The sequence below is a fragment of the Argopecten irradians genome, chromosome 8 (assembly GCF_041381155.1).
Source record: "Argopecten irradians isolate NY chromosome 8, Ai_NY, whole genome shotgun sequence".
NCBI lineage: Eukaryota > Metazoa > Mollusca > Bivalvia > Pectinida > Pectinidae > Argopecten > Argopecten irradians.
In genome coordinates this window covers 6,674,441-6,686,663 of record NC_091141.1, presented here as the reverse complement: position 1 = coordinate 6,686,663, position 12,223 = coordinate 6,674,441, and the positions used below count along the sequence as shown (strand labels likewise).

The 12,223-nt window shown below is 34.0% G+C and overlaps 1 protein-coding gene across 5 annotated transcripts in view; it reads left to right on the top strand.

Annotated features, from left to right (window-relative positions):
- Positions 1–9,075: 9,075 nt before the first annotated feature.
- The window catches only part of LOC138329210 (oxysterol-binding protein-related protein 8-like), a 53,394-nt gene continuing 50,246 nt past the window's right edge, over positions 9,076–12,223 (top strand). The window contains exons 1-3 of one of the 5 annotated variants that reach the window (XM_069276032.1): positions 9,076–9,129; positions 10,500–10,628; positions 11,496–11,642. In XM_069276032.1, the coding sequence (XP_069132133.1) occupies positions 11,570–11,642 (73 nt within the window). In that variant the 5' untranslated portion in view covers positions 9,076–9,129; positions 10,500–10,628; positions 11,496–11,569. Of the gene's footprint in view, positions 9,130–9,555; positions 9,669–10,499; positions 10,629–11,495; positions 11,643–12,223 lie in introns of those variants that run through there. The other 4 variants (XM_069276033.1, XM_069276034.1, XM_069276031.1 and 1 more) reach the window with 4 other exon arrangements.

The window sequence follows — 12,223 nt, the reverse complement described above, 5'->3', positions numbered from 1 at the left end:
CATATTGCGTTTTGGGACCGATCGGTCAACAAGATGGCCGTCTGGCAGCCATCTTGGATTTTGATAGTTAAAGTTTGTTATTGCTATTTTTAAAAAAAGTACTGAAAGGATGTCTCTCAAATTTTATATGTAGGTTCCCTTAGGGCCTTAGTTGTGCATATTGCATTTTGTAACTGATTAGGTCAACAAGATGGCTGCAACGACGGCCGCCATCTTGATTTCTTGGATTGTTGAAGTTTGTTGCCTATTATTTCTATTTCATGAAAGTGCTTTCATTATATTTTCGATCATGTCAAAGGCAAAATATTTATGTGTAGGGTTCCGTGTTCCCATTTTCGCACATATTTAGTTTATAAATGCAGGAGTGTAATGTTGAAGTCATGAAAAATAATGGCAACACTTTATATAATAAATAGTGAAACTAGATTGGTTTGATTTTTAGTGTTCTGTTTGATAATTGTTTTATCATACATCATCTTAACCCCAGCAAACTTTCAATGGTATCTAAGACTTTATAATTCATTGGATTTTAAAAGTGGGGGCCAAGGGAGACAATTATAGCCAAGGAACACTGTCTCGTGATCTCTTGTTATAATGCACATTCAAGGATATGGGATGGAAGTATTTACATCCATTCTAAGTCATGATTGTTGACACTTTGGAAAGCTTTATATTGTTGGTGGAGATATGTTGGACCTGGTCAACTCATTGTACTAAAGGTGCCTTACATCCTTGTTACAGTAAAACAAGTTGTTAGATATTCTCAGAATTGTCAAAAGATGAATAAGTTGATAGAACTAACATGTTTCCATGAGTATTGTACAGGTAAATGTTATTGGCGTCATTTAATCAGATACTGGTTAAGGTTTATTGAAGTTGTGAATATTTGTAACATTATTTCAAGATTGCATGAAATGGTTTGAAATGCATGCAAAATATTTTTGAAACCAGAAATATACTCCTGTATCTCAGCACATCAAAATCTTGTACCAAGATATCAGATACATGTATTTAAGAATTCTTGGAGTGTTTTTGGGCAAAAGTAACTGCGTATATAGATATAGCCTATTACATAGATATCCATGACAAGCCCTTTCATTATATTTCTATCATTTCAAACGCAAAATATTTATTAGATAAGGGTTTCTTTGGCCTCCATTTTCGCACATATTTAGTTTATATGTATTTAGTTGAATGTTGATGTCATGAAAATATGGCACTCTTTATATAATAAATAGGAAACTAGATTGGTTTGATATTTTGTGTCTGTTGATAATTGTTTTATCTTACATCATCTTAACCCCAGCAAACTTTCATGTTATATAATTATATATAATTATTGGATTTTAAAATTGCCAAGGGAGACAATTAAAGGCAAGGAACACTGTACTCGTGTATATATTTTATACACATTCAAGGATAAGTCCTGATGATAATCAGAAGTATTTACATTACCATTCTAAGTCATTTCATATATCTTGACACTTTGGAAAGCTTTATTACACAAATCATTGAAGTAAATTGATTTTGTAAATGTTGATATAGCTCCAGTATTTATGTTAGTAATGATATACATGTATTATGCTTTTTGTGAACTAGTCATAATCAATTATCTACAAAAGTCATAGCTTTGGTGTCTTAGTATATTATATCTGTGTTGTTATAACAGTACCAATAAGTTTGATCAGGTGTGAATTTATGTCAAAATTTAGAACAGGTGTGTACCTTACCAATGGAAAACAAATTTAGACAAGTTCAAACTACCTCGAAAGATTTTGATAATTCCAGATAAGATAATACTAGTAACACCTATCTGATTTCAGTTAGGCATTTCAGTAAAACTGAGAATTTTCATATATATTTTTTTTTAAATACGGTTAATTGAAGATAAATCTGAAAGATATATACTGTACCTGCATAATTTAGATATCTATTTTCTGTCAGCGTATCCGAGTGAATACATTTATTTAATGTGTATATTAACAATAAAGCATTCCTGCTTAAATTTACAAGTAAATATATACATGTATATGTGTTAGTTATGTCATTTCCTAAGGTTTCTTAACTGCTCCCATAACACAAGAGTCCATTAATCAGCTAATTTCTTATCAGATGTTGTTATTTTTCTGACTATGGGTGTTGTTACATGATGTAATGTTTTGCCTCGCCATGCTATACATCTAATGTTGTGGGAGTAGTATGTTATAGTTTGCTAAACTCGTGATTTGATGTGGACGCATACATATTATACACTATATGATATCAAAAGAGCAGTCATATTTAGGAAATTATTCATATTTGCACACCATCTGCCAAATTTGATATTTCATGTTTGAATTCATATTATTTTGAACACAAGATTACTTTAGTAAGGGGAGATAATTCCATTTTCATTTATGGTAATATATCCATATAGAGAATAAAATTTTTTTAGTTTGCTTAGCAAGTGTATTAAATATAACTGGTAATTTTATTTTTAAAACAGTATATTGCTAATGGATACACAAAGCTAGTAAAATTTCTATTCAATATGAACAACAAAAACCTTTGGTACATTAATACAAAAGTATTTTTGTGTATTTCAAATGCCATTTCCAACTCACTTTAAATGATTATCTAGATGGAAGCATGAGGTAATTTTAGTATTTGCGTAATTTAGTGTATATTAGGAATTTAAATGTTACTTAGATTAAAGTGCCTATTAGATGTCCATTATTTATGTATGTAAAAAATGTGGTTCAGTGCCAGTTTGATCACAGGATTAAGGACTGATTAATCTAATAATGATACAATTGTAGGACATACAGTCTAGTTTCTAAAAAGGATGTAAAGATCTCACAGGAAGTCTGGTACATTATATTTAGGAACATTTTGGCTGACTCCAACATCAGATGCAAGTCTGTCTGAACAATGTTTGTTTCATCTTTGCTTAACAGAATTATTTGCCCTTGATGGTATGTAGTCTTTTTGTGATCATTGTGAAATAAGTTTTATTCCATGCTTTATTTACACTTTCCTAAAGACATTGCCTTATGATAGATACATAACTTTCTGCAAGGGCAGATCATTCTGTAAAATTCTAATAAAGGGCCTATACAAAGTTTTAAAATTTTACTGTGAATAAAGCTATGCACATGGTTCAATTAAAATCAGTCCTGTCTTTTTGTATGTATCAAATAAATTGTTGGTACTTGGGTTTAAAATGGCCAGAATGACCTTGAACTAAGATTTGTTTGAAATTCAAAGATGCTCCACCGCTGCCAGAGCACACATGATATTCATCATTTTAACAATAATTGGTGTTCAATCGTGTATGTATATGTATAATTAACACAAAAAAGTAAAATCAAATCATTTATTTTGCACTATGGTGCATGCACAATCAGTATTTCATTCCATATAGGATATAGAGCCACAGATTTTTTTTTATTTGGGATGCAACTTATTATATGGTAATGGTGTAAATTATGTAACTTTTGTAACTGAAGAAAAATACTAAATCGTCTGCTCCTATTTCTGATAGTGAAAAATATCATTTGTCAGCAGTGGAGCATCTTTAAAGTAAGGATATTGTGTTGAAGAAAGCTTTATTTATGTTTAAGTCCAATGTTTTGGCTGCATGTCTGGCCTGCTCTCTGATGAAGGATTAATGTACCATATTGTTGGGACCATTGGAAATGGTTGTGTCATTAAACCAGTATGTGTTGTACATGCTTTTTATATTGTTTTATCATTTGATATTGTCTGATTAAAGAGTAGAAATCGAAAGGATTTGTTTGATTCTTCATTTGATCTGAAGCATCTGAGCTCCAATGAAAGTTACCTACTTTGGGAAATACAAGTGGCTTCCAGGAAGGTCTTGTTGGCAACTAAAAAGTACCACAGAGATCTGAGAATTACTTAAAGTTTATAATTATGGATCCACAATTATACAAACTGTAACTACTTCTTAGATCCCTGTGGAAAGGACTAGTGACCTATGGAGAGTCCAATAGCACAAAAGGAAGACCAGTGACAACAGTAGACAAATACAGGTGAATTTTAGAAAACAAGATGGCCTTCAGAGTTCAGAAAAGACAGATGGCATTTGGAGAGATATATAGAATTCTGGAAAGACTAGTAACTTCTCTTAGAGAGACAGTTAACACCAAAGAATGACCAATAGAAATACATACGCAGAAGAAACATTTCGGCTATGAATGCCAACTGAAAGACATTCAATGCTTAAATGAACTTAACGGTATGGCTCCTGTAGATCCCCAGTACAGTTTTTCTGCAGTTTAACACAACTTGATACATAACACTTCATTATAAACAGACTTAATGCTATTTTAGTGCAATGTATTTATAAACGACCCTTGTGCAATCCCAGTGGCGTCTCAAATATCAAAGTACAGTTTAGTTTCATAAACGTTTCTCATTGGTTTAGCGGTTTCATTTAGATTAAGGACTAGATGGAAACATGATACTTCAGGCGGAAGACCGGAGGCCTGGGGTTCAACATTAACATCTCTTAAAGGTGGTGAAATGTACCATACAGCAGAAACATATACATACATGCATAAATAGAGATTGGAAACTCCTTTGTTTCTGTTGAAGGCAGACGGTTAATAGGCATTTCCCCTTGGCTAACTACTTATAAGTGTATTCTTTTAAACACGATCATAATTTTTCATTAATAGTCAGTTTAAACATTGTATCATGGTATGGTATATTTTTCCCAATTCGTATAATTTAATATGAATTTTGAAAGTACAAAAATAAGCAATTTTACCAGGATTTTCGAAAATCAGACATTCAAAATCGGAAGTTCATTTTTTTTTTTTTTTTTTTTTTTTTTTAATTAAAATATTATTATTTCTTTCCAAAATCATACTCAAACCATCCTGAAAATTACTGAACTTCTGTAACATACCAAAGTTATCCTCTTGTATTTAACTTTTTAAGAGTACATTTACGTACATATACAAATGTACATCTGCCGATCGAGAAAAATGGCGGGGTTGCCAATCTTTCTAATATATGTTTCTCCATAAAGTAAGGAGCGGGAAATTTACAAATTTGGACCAAGTTATGAGTATCCCTTTCTTAGTAATGATTCAGCACCAGGTGTACCTGAAGCCTTCAGGTTCAAATGTTGATTACTATAGTGAAAGCCAGAAATATTAGGAAGCTAAAGAAACAGAAAATCTAAACTTATATTGTAGGTCATGAATCTGAGACAAAAATCCAGGAGGCTGGCTTTACTATTCCGAGAATAAAAGTTTGATGTGAACTCTAATTACATAGATATTATCAGTCCTGGGACCACTCTAACGTTTTAAAGGTCTTCACTACTGTTTATAGCAGACCTATAGAACTTTCATACATTTATTTAAAACATTTATGTACATTCGATCATTATATTACTCGAAACTTAATTACAGACATTCGCAAAATTATTTTAATATTGTTAATAATACTGACTGAAATTATATGACCAATGCATTTACTTTTGATATTGTTATTCGTAAATCTTTGATTTATTGTTGTCAGCTCTGTAGTTATTACATCTATTTACCGTGTGGTGTTAATCTACTAGTACAACTATATTAAAAGCAGTGGTCAAACCAGATATGACACGTATCCGCAGGAAAATGGACACGCTAATTGGTCCACTTACAAGCTGAAGACCACTGTCCACTGAGACGAGTAGTGAATGTCATTTGTTAATCTTTTGTGTCAATTCCTAATGTAATCTTACGTGTTATACTTTGTAATCAGTTAGGGTCTAGAGCTCGGACGGCACGGGTCGATTTTCGGATACTCCGGGAATCGCCTACCGACTTCTAGGAACAGTTTTATTTACTATAGACTTATATTTGGAAAATTATTCTGTATCTTTGGATTTCGTCTTTTCAATCGAAACATATCACAACGACGTCACCTCCGTTGTGAAAGAACCTAAAATCGCTCCGAAATCACACACGCGCACCTCACGTGCACACACAAAAATAAAACAGCAGGCCAAGGATTTATAAGTGTACTTATGACATATACGTCCTTGAGCAGGCCCACTGTTTTCCGGAACAAAAATTTAAAAATTCCTAGACCAAAAAACGAAATAAGAATGTATATATATCTCTGGTCTAATATGAGGTTACAACACAAAAAAATGCAATATTTTCTAGGTAAATCTATGTTTTGTACCAGTGAAGTTTTGCCACGTTGCGCATTTATAACCCACGTTAATATAGGACGACGGTGGGAAACATAATACGACCCGCGTTATGAAAGTTAACACTGAGTCAATTTATTCTTATTTATTCAGAAGGTGATAATAAATGTAATAATAACGGTAATCTATATGTAATAACTTTTGCAACTCTACAAAATTATCAATCTCGTTTTACAGTGTACATAGCAACTTGTGTACTGTACATAGTAGTTTCGGAAAAGTATAAAGTGGGCCTAAAATGACATGTTTTGAAGAGGTATTATTTTTATCGGTTTTCATGATGTAAACTCCCAGAATAGTAATCAATCCTCGATTGATGAAACCTTTATTTCAAGTCATGATTGATCGTGATCGGGGGTTTCTCCGCTGATTCTGGACATGTGCAAGTCTAGCGGACATGGGAAATAACTCTTTCTGTATAGAGGGCGCTTTGGATCGGACTTCCTCCGAAGATGTATCTGAGGTGGCAGTGTACAGTAGATTTGAAAAATTCAGCAAAATGAAGTGAGGCTTAGTACACACAGCTTTTTAACCTTAAATAACATCTATATAAAAGTATATATATTTTTAATCTACACAACATTTGCAATAGTTATGCTAGAGTTACAATTTGGACAGGTCTGTTTTTTGTGGTTTTGTGAGCCTTAAAAACCATGGTAACCAAAATTGTTTTTTTGAAAAAATGCAAAAAAAATTGGGATTTTCAACCCAAAATTACACCCCCTCTAGGGAATTTTTTTTTCTTGAACACAGTTTTAAAACCAAGCATCACTTATGATAGCGGAACTGAGCCTTTTTCGACATAGGTAAGCATTAAACTTTTGAGCAATCTTACCTCGTACCCAGCTATCAATTTCTGCTGCTACAGTATCGAGTTTTTCCATCTTAGACGCACATTCGGATACCCCTCTAAACCATTAATCTCGAACCCATTTTGGGGAATTTCTTTATGCAAATGTGAAGCCTGCATATAATTCTCTAGATTGAATTCACCAATTTTAGGACATATACATTTTTTAATTTTTTATGCATATAATAAAACAGGGGCTTTCTGCTTAATAAAAATCTCACCCATGGCCATTCGGTCTTACTGTACACTGCTACCTTATACAGCATGTTTTGTATTTTCAAGTTTTCCGAAAACCCAAATTATGTCTAAATAAGGTTGTGACGAACAAAATGACCTATCCGGATACTGTGTATCTCTAATAGTCACCGAGTAATGCCAATTTCCCCATAAGGTATATTTTCACCAATATTCCTCCAATACAAGTAACAAGGGGAGGTAATTTGAAAAAAATGAAAGTTTAATAACTATGCTGTTTTCTGAAATAAAATTATTCTGAAAATTTGATATGGTATTTGGAGTTTCTCTCTATGCAGAAAAGTGAAAAATACTGGGTTGCTATGAAATCTGACCCTGTTCTGTGACGTCATAGTTACCATGACGTCATAATAATGGTGACGTCATCATTATATGTGCAAATGACGTCATAAAAACTTAGTGTTATTATTTCTGACAATACAAATCCTATTCTAATTCACCTTAGCACTAAATACACTTATTCTGATAGATAAATCTTAACATGACATTCAAAATGTCATAATTTCCTGCATATTACATCAAAATATTGTGATCCCACCCTTGAAATACAGAATATTACATGTAATCATATAAAACTGTACGTTATTCCCATTTTATTGAAAAAAAGCCCCTTTTCCCTCTTATCTTAAGATAATGGCAATAATTGACAATACCGGCTTAGCCGAACACTCATTCTAGTACAAAAAAATACATATTATAGCCTTAATTATATGAAAACTGAGAAATCAATGAAAAAAAATCCCAAAATTAGCACTTTTGCTGTAAATTTCCATGGATACCGGGTAATTAGCAGAGCAAAATTAATTAGAATTCATATTAAATGGACTGAGAGACACGCGGTTAGCTGTTTTCAGCTTGCTGTTCAAGTGTAAAATGATTAATCAATTAACAGTCAAGCATATCATACCATACCTAGGTAGCAAATTACAGAATGGCAAAATGAGCCAGTTACCTCCCTTTAGTTGTACCAAATGAAAATTATATGTATTTACACAGTTTCAAACTGTTTGATTGTGATTTCTAGGATAAATGAATGAAAATTTAGCAAAATCAATTATAATCAAGGTCATTTTCCAAAAAATGAGAATTTCAGTCACTTATAAGGTGGCAGTGTACAGTAGATTTGAAAAATTCAGCAAAATGAAGTGCAGGCTTTAATTATGTACACACAGCTTTTTAACCTTAAATAACATCTATATAAAAGTATATATATTTTTAATCTACACAACATTTGCAATAGTTATGCAGAGTTCAATTTTGGACAGGTCTGTTTTTTGTGGTTTTGTGAGCCTGTAAAAAACCATGGTAACCAAATTTGTTTTTTTGAAAAAATGCAAAAAATTGGGATTTTCAACCCAAAATTACACCCCCTCTAGGAGAATTTTTTTTCTTGAACACAGTTTAAAACCAAGCATCACTGCCGTGATAGCGGAACTGAGCCTATTTCGACATAGGTATATCATTAAACTTTTGAGCAATCTTACCTCGTACCCCAGCTATCAATTTCTGCTGCTACAGTATCGAGTTTTTCCATCTTAGACGCACATTCGGATACCCTCTAAACCATTAATCTCGAACCCATTTTGGGGAATTTCTTTATGCAAATGTGAAGCCTGCATATAATTCTCTAGATTGAATTCACCAATTTTAGGACATATACATTTTTTAATTTTTTATGCATATAATAAAACAGGGGCTTTCTGCTTAATAAAAATCTCACCCATGGCCATTCGGTCTTACTGTACACTGCTACCTGAACCTGGCTGATTTTCGCGTAGATATTCACTTTGAAAGAAAAACAGTTCAGGTAAGAATTCAATATTTTTCTGCACATTAAAATTTTTCATATTATTGTGAAAGTGCTAAATGCATCAGTTATTGGTGTAAGGCAGAAATTCATTTTAATTAAAACATTTTATGCAACCCATCTCGAACTGTCACCCGAGTGACAGCCGCTGGTTCGATTTTCGATATTGTTTTCACAGTTGTACAAATTTTAAGATTTTCTTATAGCACCCACTGGCAACATTCGTATATACTTGTTATTGATTTTTTAATCTACATTTATCAGAAAGCATGGAATCTGAGTGATCAAGGGCAAATCTTTGGTGAGTCGCTACAATTTCGTAATCACGTCCAGGCGTTCTGCTGTTTGTGTAGCTACTGTTGAGTCAGTCAGAAGGTGATATCTTTTCCGCTACAACAGTAGCTACTGTTTGTGCATCACGTCATACCCAACATGACAGACCCATGAGATTGTAACCGGCTCTGCAAAATCGCCGGCGACTCGGTATCTCAGCCGGCTAGAAACCCGGGTTTGAACAGTGTTGTTGCCAAACTTGCCGTGTACTTGTCTATTTCTTCCACATTTGGCGTATGGCCGGTGTCAGATGGGTTGTTTCGCCCTAAATATTGTTTGCCCCGAGTTGTTTCGCCCAATTTTCCGGGGGTCGTGGGACATATTTCTACTACATTTCATGTGTTTAATTCTTGTATAAAATGCTTCAATCTCTGATGAGAAAGATTTTAAAGCATTATGGTCTTGAGCAAATAAAACCCTTCCTATAGTTTTAAAAAGTTTGAGTAAAATGTAGGGGGATTGGACTGGGTTGATCGTTGGTGACATATTCCTCACTGTTGTTTTTTCCATATATATTCTATGTATTTTTACCTTTTTTCTTTGAATTTTCCTGATCTCATCTATCGATGGAATTCAACCAAATTTGGCCTACTTATAGAAAATTGCCTACATTTTCAGCTCATAATATTTGCATAATTATCTGTTACCTACTTTTTGAGAAAACAGCGTTTTATTAGAAAACAAACCTTTTTCGTTGCCATTTTGGTAAGAACAAAGAAGGAAATGATGTCATAAAAATCAAACAGTACACCAAAATATTGATATTTTGAAAACGAAGCATTGGAAAATTATGAAAATATTATGAGCTGAAAGTGGAGACAATAATCTATAAGTATGCCAAATTTGGTGAAAATCTATCAATAAATGAGATAAGGAAAATTCAAAGAAAAAAAGTAGAATGTATAGCGAAAAAACAACAGTGACGAATACTTAAGTCCCATGACTGTAGCTCAGTTGATAAAGCACTCGGCTGATGTTCGGAGGGTCCTGGGTTCGAATCTGGGTCTGGCCGCTACATTTTTCCTCTCCGGTTACAGAATAGGCGCTCTCCTAAACAACCCGCGGTGGTGGTGTTTGGAAGGGTCTTGTATGTCTTTGAGGGCGAAGACTTCGAGAAAGGAGTGTAGCGGGAGTGGACTGGGTCGATCATCAGTGACAAGCTTAAGGTATTTGTAGCTCAGTCGGTAGAATACTTGGCTAGTGTTTGGAGGGTCCCGGGTTTGAATCCCGGTCTGGTAGCTACATTTTCTCCTCTCCTGTTACAGAAATAACTCTTGGCAAAAAGAGTTTAGGTTGAAATGACCCAGCTGGACCCCTTTTGTCCAACTTTCTTTCAAGTGATCATGATCAAGATGAAACAGGGACAGTTGTGTGTGCTTGAACCCATGGAACTTGGAAGCTTGTTGATGAGGGGTATACATAGTTGTAGAGTGTAGTGAGATGGTTCAGAACAGGATATGGGGATCAATTTGTGGCATAGTTTCAACACCCAGCTCTTGTGTTTGTGAAAATGTTTGATCATGTCTATGTATTGTAGTTAAAATGCATATGGGGCAAAGAAGTTTCACAAAAACATAAACAATGAACACTTACAGAACGTAAGATAAACTATGTTGCAATGGTGATGCATATTATCTGGGTGATTCCTTCAGCAGTGATTTTTCAGGGTATTTTTGGAAAAATGTTCCTGTCAGAAATAAATTGTGAATTTTTAATAGCAAAAAGAGCAGTTTTTCGAAAAAGTTACATTTTACTGAACGTGGTATTATAGTTGCAATTATAGGTGTAATGTGCAGCCTGCTCTTAAATTGGTGACTACATATACTCCATTACATTAAAATGATGAAAATGTAATGCTAATGCAGTTTAGAATTAAAATGCCATCCAAGATTTCATATGTAGAGAACAAAGATAGACTTCAGTCTTGAGTATACACTTTTTTTTGTTTCAAACAGTTGCTATAAAACGATTTTGTGAAAGCCATTTTGATGATGATATGATTTTTTATTGTCATATTTCTTCATATTTTTCAGCTGGAGTTGGTAATGAAGATATAGAAATGGAATCAAAGTATGTAGATTGACCGTGAGCTGCTGTTAGGAGCAGCATGTCTCGACACTCAAGTGGTGGAGAGGCACCCACAGGGACGTGGTTACTGAAAAATAACGGACAAGTCTCTAGTAAGTAGAGAGGTACTCACAGGGATAGGGTTACTGAAAAATAACGGACATGTCTCAAGTAAGTAGAGAGGTACCCACAGGGATAGGGTTACTGAAAAATAATGGACATGTCTCAAGTAAGTAGAGAGCTATATAATGACATCATACAACAGTGACGTCTTAACACGTTGAATATTCATCGAGGTACTCATAGGGATAGGGTTACTGAAAATTAACAGACATATCTAAAGTATGTAGAGAGGTACCCACAGGGATAGGGTTACTGATAAATAACGGACATGTCTCTAGTAAGTAGAAAGGTACTCACAGGGATAGGGTTACTGAAAAATAACGAACATGTCTCTAGTAAGTAGAGAGGTACCCACAGGGATAGGGTTACTGAAAAATAACGGACATGTCTCAAGTAGTAGAGAGGTACCCACAGGGATAGGGTTACTGAAAAATAACGGACATGTCTCAAGTGAGTAGAGAGGTATCCAAAGGGATTGGGTTACTGAAAAATAACGGACATGTCTCAAGTATGTAGAGAGATACCCACAGGTAAAGGGTTACTACTGAAAAATAACGGACATGTCTCTAGT